The following is a 14,228-nucleotide window of genomic DNA, read 5'->3' as shown; positions in this document are numbered from 1 at the left end:
TATTAAATTTACAAGGAATAACATGATTGGTTCCCAGGTTTAGATGTACTACAACAGTAACATAAATTGACGAAGAGACCTTGGGACAGTTAAAATTACATAGAAAACCATCCTCTAAGACAAAGATAGTTTGCAGGCATACATGCATTTTTAAACCAAAATGCAGCACTGTCACATATCAAAAAAAATGTTAAAGAAAACTACTTATAACTATTGGTTGGAATGCTTACTTGTTCAGTGTGAAGTCCTTAAAGCTTCTGCAAATTTATCTAAAGTTAGAAATTACTATACAATAGCAATAATGCATCTTATAAAGGCACAGGCGGCTATTCGGACCATCGAGTCCATGCCGGCTCTCTGTAGGGCAATCCAATCAGTCCCATACCCCCACTCTTTCTCTACAACCCTGCAGGTTTATTTCCTTGAATTACAATGCTAAAGGAACTGTTCGCTATAATTCTCATTCCTAATAATAGTCAAATACAATCTTTTTAGGATGCAAATAAATGAGCTCCTATCTGCTGATCCAATCTGCCCAAAATCAGCTCAGCCAGCATTGGATGAGACTGAATTGTCACTGTACCCGGTCTTCCCCGAAAATACGATTAGCCTGCAGCTGAAAACATGCAAAAAGTGGAAACACTCAGAAGGTTTGTGGAAAAGCAGAAAGCAGATAACAACTGAGGTCCTGAGGTAGGGTTTTAAGAACTGAAACGTCATCTAACTTCTGTTTCCCCACAGATGTTGCCTGATCTGCTGAGTAATTGCAGCTTTTTTTAAAAAAAAGTCCTGAGATTTACATTTTCCTTAGTGAGAGCCTATGCTGGGTTGCCTCCCGAAGTTCAGAAGCCTCAAAAATTGCAGCAGTAAAGGAGGGAAAGGAAGAGCAATTGACACGTATTCCTGTGGCGCTGTAAAATCCAAAAGACTTTGTTGTATTCGGTGAATAGAAGACATCTCTTCCCCAGGGCCACAGAATTGTTAGTCCAACTAAAACTTTCTTTCACAGGTATTTTGTGACAGAACTGCAATATTGATGATTCTTTCATTAATAATGCTCAAGTGCACAGTTCCTCTAGTTGCTAATGCTTCATTCTATACAGTACACAGTAGAAATATGCAATGCCTTGAGCTTCTGTAAATGAATTTCATTTATAATAACCCTATAACAGATCCTATCAGTATCAAAAAATGCCATGATACAATGTAATTTACAGTGCTTTCCCTTTAATGTTAGGGAGCCCAGTTCCGCAATGTCTACTGAATTTTGCAGAACTAGAGTTGGAGGTAGTCTTCTGCCAATAACGTATTAAATTATAAGTGTTGCTATTGATGTTTGAGACAAATAAAAACTTAAAAACATTTCCAAAAAGTGTACAAGGTATAAACCGAGGTTGCCATGACATTCTTTGTAAAAATTCCACATGTACATTTGCACTGCATTAACCCACTTGTGATTTCTTCACTTGGGGATTACAAAATCAGGGTTACTTATGGATTATCTACATCCCACAGTAACCTCGAGGTAGTCGCTTCATCACGCCTGAGATATTATCTTGTCCAGAAATAGATTTAATGACTAGACATAATGACTGGCCAGGAATTGAACAGTAATGTTACTTATCTGCAGACAAACAACATTGTTTCTGATATGATGGATGAGTGCAGGATGAAATATGTACTACAGTTAAACTAATGTCATACTCACATGGTTTGGTTGCTAAGTAAAGCGATTTATATAAACGTTCACCTTTGCTGCAAAGTAGTTAGACACAGGACAAAAGACTGTCCATGCAGTTACCATTCCAAACACGTTCATCTAATAACAGGTCATATAATTTCTAGATAATTGGGGACTACTAATGCAGCATCAATACACACATTTATTTACATTTATAAGGTAAACATTAAGTACACACGCTGCAAATTATCACAGTAAGTATCAGGTTAGATAATTATGGGCCCACGTAACCATCTATATTACTTTATAAAAGCAAAATACCGCAGATGCTGGAAACCTGAAATAGAAAAAAACAAATGCTGAAAACAATCAGGTCAGACAGCCTCTTTACAGAGAGAAACTTATAAGGTTTCAGGTTGACAAAGGGTCACTGACCTGAGACATTAACTTTGTTTCTCTCTCCAGAGATGCTGCCTGATCTAAATATTTCCAGCATTTTCTCTTTTTAATTCTGCACATTACTTCAGTCCATCTAGGCAAAGTGAAAGTTAGCAATCGATGCTCTCCTGTACCACGTAGGATACTTCAATCCAGCTCTGTGGTTCCCGAATAACACCAGTTGAGCAATTAGTGTCACCATATGGACTGCCTGTTGCTGTAATGAATGCTTTTACTGTGCCTAATGTCTGCATTATATTGAGTGCACCCACCCATTTTCAATCTCTTCACCTGAGCCCCTATTACACTGAGGCACAGTTACACCCTGGTTACTCCACACCGTCAAATAAAATTAGGTCATAAGACCTAAAGCTTTAGTTGCAAGGGAGGCTTTTAGGATGCAAAATAAAACACACAAATAGCTCCATGGGTCTTCCATCAGCTGCTGCTGCTCTTCAGCAGCAGATGGATCCCATCTTTCCATGAATATTGATCAAGCCAAACCCATTTGAGACCCGTTTGATAAAAAGGTTAGTAAGTGCACGCATGTCTTAAATGAGATAAAATAAAGCGCCATAGGCTTTATACACCTGCAATGCCTGGCTTTCACTCACCAGTTCTCCTGCATCCATTCTATGGCTCCCCTCTCATCGAACTGTTTCTCAAAGCCATACTCCTGTAGAGAAAGCACTGACATGTTCATCCTCCTCCTCGCTCCTTGCCCCCAATTTCTACAGAAAACCGTTTGATTTTTTTTTCCCCCCCCTAAAAAATTGATTCAAAAAAAAGAGAAAGAAAGAAATGGGGTGGGGTGGGGGTGGAAAGAGGGATGGAAGCGGTTGAGAGTGTTGTGGTGCTGAGGCGGCGCGATGACTTTGAGCGGCGCCGATTAAAGGACAACAAGGGGCCAGAGCTGAAGCTGGTCCCTACCGGACTGCGCTGCGTCGCCGCTCCGTCTCCCCGCGCGCGCGCACACACACACAGCCCCAGCTCGTGCCGCCCGTCCTCCCGCCCGCGCGCGAGGGCCGCATGGAACCCCGCCCAGATCGCACCTACCACTGAGAGAAAGGGGAGGGGGGGGAAGGGGGAGAGAGAGAGAAAAATCCTCCCAGCTCACCTTCCCTCCCCAAGCTCCAACTCCCTCGACCTCTTATGCTTACTTCCCACTCGTCGTTAGCTTTTTGTTCCTTTTCCATCCTTTTCTCGCTTTCCTTCCTCCCCCCCCACTTCACACCAATTCCACCTTTTGGAAGATGGCGCAAGCTTGATTGACAGTTCCACCCCTGGGCGCGCGTGCGCATTTGTCCCAGTTTGTTCCCCTGTCGCGAGCTGTTGCTGAAGGGATGCAAGTGAGGTGGTGTTGGTGTTTGATGCAATCAACACTCCCTCTTCTTAAAAAAAACCACAAAAACACCATTAATGCGAGTTAAGCTGCCTGGTTTTGGTTATAGTTTTGCTGCAATTTTGCAAAAGTGGCTACCTGTTGCAGGGATGGAAAGCAAATTATATTATCTCGTTTCTCACTGTCACACTGATAAATACTGTACCCTAAGTATCGTTCATTAATATTCCTAAAGCTCATGGTGCTTATTTCTTTCATCTATATTGCCAATGGTAAGGTTTCAGAATCAATTGAGTGTGCTACCATGTTAATGAATGGGACAGCTTAGTTTAGCTTCAGTAAAGCAACAGAGTATCTCAAATAAGGGGCTAGACAGACCCGACGCAACTTTGTGCCTTAATGTGCAGGTGTTTGTTTTAACATTCTGCTTAGTGAACATTTTTAAAATGAGCAAATGCAATCATTTTTGCTATAGATACTATTAATTGCTATTGTTTTAAAATCATGATCTTTTAATAAGGGCGTAGTCAGCAAATTAAAATTTAAACGCGCGGATTCGAAATTGGGCCATTCTATTCCCTGCGCACCCAGTGTACTTTCTATACGTAAGGGATATATATCCATCCCATACGTGTTATTGTATTTTATATTAAATTTTATATTAAAACAAGTTATTACTACATTTTGCTCAACAGTTGACTTTGTAATGAGAAACCTCACATAAATTTACATGGATTTTTTTTATATGAAAAATCTACATCACTTGGAAAGGTTCCTCACTACCTTAAATTAGACTTTCAGTTATAAGGATGGAGGACATTCTTGACAAATGTCTGAAAATGGGCACCACAGTTAAACTGTATTAGCACAGGGCATGATATAACACAATATAGTCAAGCAATTAACATTAAATCAAAGACTGAGTTTATTGTACATTTGAAAATAATGAAGCATGAAGAAACTAAAGACTCTAAATACTTGAACAATGTTAATGTGAATGATAGCACAGTGGCAATGTTATTGGACTAGTAATCCAGAGGCACGAGGCAACATTCCATCACAGAAGACAGGGAACTTAAATTCAATTAATTAAATAAATCTGGGATAAAAAGCTAGTATCAGTAATGGTGGCCATGTAACAACCAAACAGTCGCAAAAAATTGTTTGGTTTACTAAAGTTCTTTATGGAAGGAAATCTACCATTCTTACCTGGTCTGGCCAAATATGACTCCAGACCCACAATAATGGATTAATTCTTAACTGTCCTTTGAAATGGCCTAATCTGCCAATCAGTCATCAAGAAAGTGGCTCTCCACCACCTTTAAGGGCAACTAAGGATGGGCAATAAATGCTGGCTTTGCCGGTGATGCCCGTATCCTGTGGATGAATAAAAAAGTACTAAAAGAATGCACACACATTTACTCCTGTCTGTTATTACTGTCCCTTCCTCTCATTCCCTTAGAACTGTTTAATTTTTTTCAACTAATCACATCCTTTGCTACTTTTATGTTGTCTGGGACCCAGTCGATCTTTCCAGCTTTAGCAAATTCTGGACAAAGCAGCCCACTTGATTGGCACCACATCCACAAACATTCACTCCCTCTGCCACCGACGCACAGTAGCAGCAGTGTGTATCATCTACAAGATACACTGCAGGAATTCACCAAGGGTCCTTCGACAGCACCATCCAAACCCACAACCATTACCATCTAGAAGGACAAGGGCAGCAGATAAATGGGAACACCACCACCTGGAAGTTCCCCTCCAAGTCACTCACCATCCTGACTTGGAAATATATTGCCATTCCTTCACTGTCGCTGGGTCCAAATCCTGGAACTCTCTTCCTAATAGCACTGTGGGTGTACCTACACCACATGGACGGCAGACGTTCAAGTAGGCAGCTCACCACCACCTTCTGAAGGGCAACTTGGGATGGGCAATAAATGCTGGCCCACATCCCGTGAATGAATTTTTTTTTAAATTTTAAATAGAAATTTTATTCTTTATTTCTTTAGATGTTTGTAGTGAGTGTTTTTTTGTGGGGAGTGGAGGTGGGTGATGGGAGGAAGACAAACTGGAATAGCTGAAAATTCCAAGCTCCAGTGGATGCACTTAAAAGTCAATCTGGCCTCTCTTTTGGGAGGCTTCAAACTCATGTGGTATAATGTTACTTCCCAAATTACGTGCATTCTCAAACAGGACCAAGAGGCAAGTTTGGGGATTGAAAATTGCAGGATATTCCATTCTTCATGTTTCCATGATAGCTGATGGGAAAATAACCTTTTTTTTAAAACCAAGAATCATTCTAAATGATAAAATTCCAAATACTCTTAATATCTGAAATCATTCTCTCAGGATCATTTGATAACTAGCATGCATAAATCATGGTTTTACTTCTAAACTAACAATAATTCTGGAATGGACCTACTATAAGATAAAGTCATTTGGACACTGTCATTTTCAAATAATAATTTTAGGCCGGTTGTGCAGTATATCCAGTGGATAGCCTGCTAGTGCCTTAATACCAACTGGGGTTGAGGCCAAAAGAGAAGCTAAAGAGGAGCAACACCATTGATGGTGCCACAAGGTAAGGATTGCTTAATAACAGCTCTGAAGCAGAAAAATAATTAGACAGTATAATATGAATTGAAGGCCCTACTCAGATTTATGTGACACAGAGCCACTGCCAATAATTGAATGTCGGCAAGGAAAAAAGATGTGGGAGAGAGAGGGAATGATAGAGGGATGGAAAGAGGGAATGACAAAGACCAGGAGGGAAAGCGTAAGAGAAAAACGCTGGAAGGAATGAGATAAAGGGGAAAGAGGGGCTGAGAATGAAAGACAGAATGATAGAGAAGGAGGGAAAATGTTTTAAGAACAGAGAGAATCAGAGACAGAGTTAATGAGGGATGGGAAAAGGGGAAACACAGATAAAATGGAGAAAAAAGTGATTGAAAGAATCATGTAGAGAGGAAATGACAAATACTTGTATTGAGAGAGAAGCATTTGTGAGTAACAGAACAAAAGATTAACTTTTCTAATGGAATATAATCTAGCTTTCAAGTTGGAAATGAAGCTTTTCAAAAGTAACACTGATGGTATATGATTCAAAATGTTTTGTGTGTCATACCTATTGTTATGGTGACAATGTCAGTAAGTATGTATTTAGAACTTAGTACACAGTTCCCTTTTGGTGTCTTGAGTTTTGAAAGGTTGCTTTGCTCTAGTGACTTCCAATGAGCTGGGTTCCATCTATTCATCCGCAATGGAGAGAAAATCTACAATTTAGTGTCAGATTACTGACACCTATGTGTAATGTGCTTGTGCCCACAGGACAGACCGAAGGTGTTCTGCAAAGCGGTCACCCAGTCTGCGTTTAGTCTCTCCAATGTAGAGGAAACCACATTGGGAGCAGCGAATGCAGTAGACTAAATTGAGGGAAGTGCAAGTGAAATGCTGCTTCACTTGAAAGGAGCGTTTGGGCCCTTGGACGGTGAGGAGGTGGGAAGTAAAGGGGCAGGTGTTGCTCCTTCTGCGGTTGCATGGGAAGGTGCCGTGGGAGGGGGTTGAGGTGTAGGGGGTGATGAAGTGGACCAGGGTGTCCCAGAGGGAACGATCCCTGCAAAATGCCGCCGGGGGTGGTGAAGGGAAGATGTGTTTGGTGGTGGCATCATGCTGGAGTTGGCGGAAATGGCGGAGGATGATCCTTTGAATGCAGAGGCTGGTGGGGTGATAAGTGAGGACAAGGGGGACCCTATCATGGTTCAGGGGGGGAGAGGAAGGTGTGAGGGTGGATGCACGGGAGATGGGCCGGACACGGTTAAGGAAGAAGGAAGAGATGTCAGAGGAACTGTTTTTGAAAGTGGCATCATCAGAACAGATGCGATGGAGGCGAAGGAACTGAGAGAATGGGATGGAGTCCTTACAGGAAGCGGGGTGTGAGGAGCTGTAGTCGAGGTAGCTGTGGGAGTTGGTAGGCTTTTAATGAATATTGGTGGACAGTCTATCACCAGAAATTGAGACTGAGAGATCAAGGAAGGGAAGGGAAGGGAAGTGTCAGAGATGGACTACGTGAAAATGATGGAGGGGTGGAAATTGGAAGCAAAATTAAAACATTTTTCCAGATCTAGACGAGAGTATGAAGCAGCACCGAAGCAGTCATTGATGTACCAGAGAAAGAGTTGTAGGAGGGGGCCTGAGTAGGACTGGAACAAGGAATGTTCCACATACCCCATAAAGAGACAGGCATAACTGGGGCCCATACAGGTACCCATAGCCACACCTTTTATTTGGAGGAAGTGAGACGAGTTCAAGGAGAAATTGTTCAGTGAGAGAACAAGTTCAGCCAGACGGAGGAGAGTAGTGGTGGATGGGGATTGTTTAGGCCTCTGTTCGAGGAAGAAGCGGAGAGCCCTCAGACCATCCTGGTGGGGGATGGAGGTGTAGAAGGATTGGACATCCATGGTGAGGAGGAGGCGGTTGGGGCCAGGGAACTGGAAATTGTTGATATGATGTAGGGCGTGGGAGGAATCACGGATGTAGGCGGGAAGAGACTGGACAAGTGGAGAGAGAATGGAGTCAAGATAGCAAGAAATTAGTTCCGTGGGGCAGGAACAGGCTGACATGATCGGTCTGCCGGGACAGTCCTGTTTGTGGATTTTGGGTAGGAGGTAGAAGCGGGCCGTCCGATGTTGGGAGACAATGAGGTTGGAAGCTGTGGAGGGAAGATCTCCAGAGGAGATGAGGTCAGTGATAGTCCTGGAAACAATGGCTTGATGTTCAGTGGTGGAGTCATGGTCCAGGGGGAGGTAGGAGGAAGTGTCTGCGAGTTGACGCTCAGCCTCTGCGAGGTAGAGGTCAATGTGCCAGGCAACAACAGCACCACCCTTGTCAGCAGATTTGATGACAAAGTCAGGGTTGGACCTGAGAGAACGGAGTGCAGCAAGTTCAGAAAGAGACGGGTTAGAGTGGGTGAGAGGCGCAGAGAAATTGAGACTACTGATGTCACGCCGACAGTTCCGAATGTAAAGATCAAGAGCAGGTAAAAATCCAGAGGGAGGGGTCCAGGTGGAGGGAGAATATTGGAGGCGGGTAAAAGGATCTGTTGAATGGGGAGAGGACTCCTGCCAAAGAAGTGAGCACGGAGACGAAGGCGGCGGAAGAAAAGTTCAGCATCATGCCGAGCCCGAAATTCATTGAGGTGAAGGCGTAAGGGTATGAAATTGAGCCCTTTGCTGAGCACTGAATGTTCAGCATCAGAGAGGGGTCAGAGGGTATGGTGAAAACACGGCCGGGGCTGGGATTGGAAGATGGTTTGGGGATAGAGGGACAGGCAGGGGTGAGGGGTCCTGGATGGGCATTGGTGTCGATGAGTCATTGGAGCTTGTGTTCCTTTGCATCTGAAAGAAAGAGATAAAGTTTCTTGTTGAGGCATCTGATGAGACGAAGAATAAAATGAAACTGTGGGCAAGGACAGCTTAGAAATAGGGTGCGTCGGCGCTGCTGGAGGGAGAGGTCGAATGTGTTCATATGGTGGCGCATGACATTGAGTGTGGATCTTAGGATGCATTGAGAACAGCAGTCTGAGGAGCGTTGTATTTCCTGGAGATACCTGTAATCCTGGGTGGGTTCGAAACATAAGGGGTGCAACTTCAGTTGGAATCCACATGGGGTAAGTCGGAGATGGCGACAGTCACTGAGGAATGAAATATGGCTGTGAAAGCGAGTTTTAGTAAACACCTTGTCAAACACCAGGAGAGAAATGGAAAGCAATGGAGGTGAACAAGGCAAAAGAGATAGGCGGAAATCCTGTCGGAGAGAAGAGCAATACTTCTTTAAGGTAGACATTCCTTGAAGAGAGGTGGCAGTCAAATTAAACACTAAGATAAAAGCAAAATACTGCGGACGCTGGAAATCTAGAACAAAAACAAAAATACATGGAAAAACTCAGCAGGCATCTTGAGGGCCAGTCAGTGAGTTTGAGAGTATGGAATGCTGTTGCACAGTTGTACAGCTATTCTCTAGCGACAGGATTAGTGTGATAAAAAGACCCCTCAAAAAACTGCAAACTATTTGACTGTGATAAGGCCAAAGCTGTAAATTGGTTAGAGCAAATGTAAATAAACTGCCATTAAACAATATGCAAATGCATTCTTTATAGAAAAAGAAAAAGACTTGGCTCCGTATAGCACCTTTCAAAACCTGAAGATGTTTCAAAATACTTTAGAGCCAATTAAGAACTTTGAAGTATGCCCCCCCACCCCTCCCCCCACTCCCCCCCCACCGCCACCATTGCAAATTAGTCAATGCAACAGCCAGTTTGTGCACAGTAACATAATCTCTCTTAGATCTTGGTTAAGGGATAAATATTGGCTCGGTCATCTGGATATTCATCTGCTTGTCTTCAAATAGTACAGAGAGATCTTTTATATTCACCTAAGAAGGTAGGAGGGTCTTGGTTTAATGTCTCATCCATAAGTCAACACTTCCAGGACTCCTTCAGTATATCTCTAAAGTTTCTGCAGTAGGACTTGAGCCAACACCCTTATGACCTAGAGGCAAGTGAGAACGATATTACGTAGTAATGTGAGGTGGAATATTGAAACATATATTTAAAAGTTCTCCATAATTTGTAAGTCCTCAAATAGACAATGGTCAGTACAGTTTTTAGACATATTGATGTCCAGTGTACTTGTATTTTCATTTAAAATGATGGTGACCATAATCTTTTCAATTCTATTCTAAATCTCATTTCATTCAATGGCAATATTTACAGTGTCTACATTTTATTAAATTCAGGAGTCGTGTATAAAAACAGCATGTTCCATGGGTTGTTTGTAATAGGCAAAGTACAGACCATACTCAGTCCACGCTTGCAAAACTCAAACCAAGACATCTACTGTTAGATGTGATTCTGCAATTGGGCAGCACTTGCTGAACAATCCTGAGTGTGCTAATAGCTAAACAAACAATCAATTTAAGGTAGTCAGTTGAGCTATAAAGTGGCTCATTTGCACTTGCTACAAGCAGCATACATTCGTACGCAGGGATACATTTTCTGCAAACAAAAGGAATATGTTCAAGCCTTGTACATTTTTTGAATTACCTGGGAGCTTGTGGAGCCTATAGTTCCCCTTTGCTTCTTTCATGGCAACACCTTAGCCAATCAGAGTTGACTTTTCAGTGCCCTTTTCTCCTGTAGTATAAATTGCTGTGATCATTTGAAATTTGGCACTTTTGTGTTTGTCTTGAAAAATGCAAGATGAAAAGTTTCACCAACATGTCTCTCTTTTCAGCAATATTCAATTTCTGTACTATCAAGTGACAAGTTGTTTATATGTAGCAGATGCTTTAAAGTTTCAAGAAGTCCCACAGCTACAAATCTTTTAAAAATAAAACCCATTTCACAGTGATGCTGTGCTTCTTGTGAACATACATTTATGGCCCAGGGACTATGGGCCTTTCAATAGGAAGAGCTGCCATCACCATCTCAGAACAACTGGGGACCGACAATAAATGCAGCATTGGCTGTGTCAACTGCAACGCAAGAACAACTGTCAAAACAAATCTTTACTACTCCATGGCCCAAGCATTAGGGTTAAAAAATAAAAACTGCTCCTTATAATGTTGTCTTGAGTTTAGCCACTGTAAGACAAATGAACATTTTGATCTCACATCAAAAAACCTGTCCTCATTTTTAAAAAGGAAGTGTTTGGAAGCTTGCTATGTTTGTTAAGAACGACCTTCATTTTCTGTAGCAACCTCGTATCATGCTGCATCTTTTTGGGATCTTGAAAGATTTAATGGTTGCAATTAATTTATAATTGTCCATAAAATGACTTTGCTCTGCCGGTGTATTCCCATACACTTAAGTAATATAATTTTGCATTGTCATTGGGTTTCATATCAAAAATGTTCGTAAAGCTTCAATACCTGTCTGCTGACATGTTAATATGAGTACATGTTATACCAAGAGACATTTGCTATCTTGAGCAAATGAAGAAAATCAATCTCGGTGATGCAATATGTTGGATTCCATTTATCAGGCAATTTGTGCAGAGATCAAACACCAGTTGGTCTTAATTCTCTATTTGCAAGATTTGTGGTAGCAGGCAGGAGCTTTGCACTGTAGTGAAAAGTTTGCTTGTCTATGAGCGTCCATCAGTGAAGGAAGTGCAGATCTCATGGTGGTTGTAACATCCTGAGTCAATCTTCAGGTTGGTTCCATTTGGAGCAGGTCCGAAAGATGTGCAGGAACCAGCCTTGGCCAGTTCTGACAGCCATTCAGCAATAAAATCTGTAGAGTTTGTTCAACATATACATCTAAGTAGGCCTTTCAACTTATTTTACCACATAGAGTGGAGCAGAGATTTGTCTTCAAATAGTTTTTTGTTCTTTAGGAACAGATTGTACTCCTTGGAAGCCATATCCCACAGCATTTATAAAATACTATGCTATACATGTTAAAACACTAGTAACCTGAGAAATAATGGCTACCTTGTGTGTCACATAAGATATTTCTCTACTGTGGGATTCTTACCAAATTAAATGATGTGATAATTTATATGCAGCAAAATAATGAATATACCACTATAGAACTGCTAAATATCTTTGGGTTTCTATCAATTATTTCGTAAACTTCATTTCTATTTCACAGCACCATCCTCATCTCTCTCTTTCTCTTGAGTAGCACATCCAGTACTCTAGGTGTCAGAGTCAATGAAATTTAATGCCCTCACCCATGGCGGGTTTGTTGGCACAGGGGCATTTAATAATTTAATCCACAGGCCTTCCTACCTCTGCCCCAATGAAGGCCTGTGGACAGCCTTCCTGCCCTGCTGCCAATACAGGCCCTTAAATGGGCAATTAATGCCCACTTAAAGGCCTCATCTTGTCGTCACTGGTATTCACCCAATGGCAGGCAGGGGACTCGCCATGTGGGAAGTCTGAAAAGTTAATCCCATTGGGGTTGCCTATGGGTTTCCGGGAGGGTTGTCGGGGGGTCCCTTGTTCAAAGGCACTCAGCGCTTGATCGAGGAAGGGGGCATTCTGAGAGCCACCCCCTTTCCCTTGCTGTTGAAACCCCTCTTCTCATTCCTGCCACCTCCCTCCTGCCATCACTCATCTGTGCCTGGATCCATCAGTGATCCTTGGGCCTTGGGTGGGCATAGTACCAGCAGTAGCCACTGTCTCTCTGGTGGTGGTGCTGCTGAGCAATAGAGAGTTGCTGGCCTCTGAGTGGCCGGCAGTTCTCAACAAGTGGGACTTCTGCTCCTGGGGTCCTTGATATTAGGGAAGGCCCACTAATGCCCAGTTAAGTGCCTAATTGGCCTTTCCAAAAAGAGTCTCTGGTGGGATCTCTGGCAAGACCCCCTTTGCCTCCATTAAATACCACCTAACACTTCCGTTTTCTGCTTTAAACAAATATACCTGTTTAATGAGAATGTGCGGTGTTGTAAGAACACGAGAATATATACCTTAAGAATATTTATCAAAGGCAACAAATTAATCAATAACTCTTTCCCCAAACAAATCTTCAAGGAGCCATGTAGGTTTTACCACCAAAATTATGCCTAGGAGTAAATTTTGCCCATATTTAGCTTACTGAGCTGTCTTCTATCTACCAGTTCTGATTATATTACCATTTACATCAACATCCTCCAATCGGGGCCAGGACAAGTTGTTGAGTGAATGAATTATCCTTCCTTGCTGACTACCAAAGAAGTCAGACAACAAAATCATGAACTAATTGCTTCTTAATGTTAGAATCACAGTCAACAGCATTTGGACACTGAGTATGCAAATAATTAGTAGCCAGGGTTGATTGGCAAAATAAATAACAAGCAACAAAAGCAGTTCAGTTATGTCACAGTAATTCAGCATTAACTGCTTGCTGATTATAAATTTATGGTTGAGATCACAGTTGAAATTGATATAAATTAGTGAGATTAAGTTAGGATTAAACTCATTATATAACTGACAAGTTAACAGTATTAGATAGCTAGTCTGTTGAATAGCATAAAGTCTACATATGGCACAAGTGAACTGGTTTCCATGCCTGCCCTCTGGGAGGATGGCATTAGTCTTCTGGAACACCAAAGTGATGAACCTCTATCTGTAGAGGAGTTATCTGTTCCTTTTTTCCTCATGGGTAAATCCACCTTCTATGGAGGACCAGCTCTCCTCAATCTCACCTCCCTTGATCTCGGGAAAAACTGTAATTTTAAATGGCACACTTGTATTGCAGGTATCTGGCTAAGGTGGGAAGATGACCTTAATGTCTGTCACCATTTCTTTTCCTTTTGGAAATAAGCACTACGTGTGGGGTGGAATTTTACAGCCCCTCCTGCCAGCGGGATTTTCCGTTCCCACCAAAGTCAATGGACCTTTGAACGGCTCACCGTATTTTTACCGCCTTGTCCCCGCTGCAACAGGGCAGTCAAATTCTGCCCATAGTGTATTCTACATAGAGTAGACAAAGTATTACTTTAACAGGGCTACAAATAAACTAAGAACTAAAGATTGAGAACTGAACTCTGTTTTGGGGACACGTTTAAGACAATTCTTACAGCATTTCTCTACAGTGTTATAATTTTTTTGGTTCATTTTGCCATCAATAAAACCACCAGGAATCTTTAAAGAAGCAGTCATGAAAGATTTCTGAATTTAATAAATGTTTTAAATTTAAGATAACAGTGATCATCTCATTTTATGAAATATAAATGAATCATTATAGAAAATGTTCGTGAGTGCCGTGTTGGTAGCTTA

The 14,228-nt window shown here is 41.9% G+C and overlaps 1 protein-coding gene across 1 annotated transcript in view; it reads right to left on the bottom strand.

The window, feature by feature from the left end:
• The window catches only part of LOC144668624 (very long chain fatty acid elongase 6-like), a 116,369-nt gene extending 113,290 nt beyond the window's left edge, over positions 1 to 3,079 (bottom strand). Inside the window, exon 1 of the mRNA XM_078530835.1 lies at positions 2,734 to 3,079. Within this exon, the coding sequence (XP_078386961.1) occupies positions 2,734 to 2,822 (89 nt within the window). The 5' untranslated portion in view covers positions 2,823 to 3,079. The remainder of the gene's footprint in view (positions 1 to 2,733) is intronic.
• Between the last annotated feature and the right edge of the window lie 11,149 nt (positions 3,080 to 14,228).

The sequence above is a fragment of the Cetorhinus maximus genome, chromosome 27 (assembly GCF_964194155.1).
Source record: "Cetorhinus maximus chromosome 27, sCetMax3.hap1.1, whole genome shotgun sequence".
NCBI classification, from domain to species: domain Eukaryota; kingdom Metazoa; phylum Chordata; class Chondrichthyes; order Lamniformes; family Cetorhinidae; genus Cetorhinus; species Cetorhinus maximus.
Note: the sequence above shows the minus strand (reverse complement) of the source record. Positions and strands in the feature narration are given on the sequence as shown.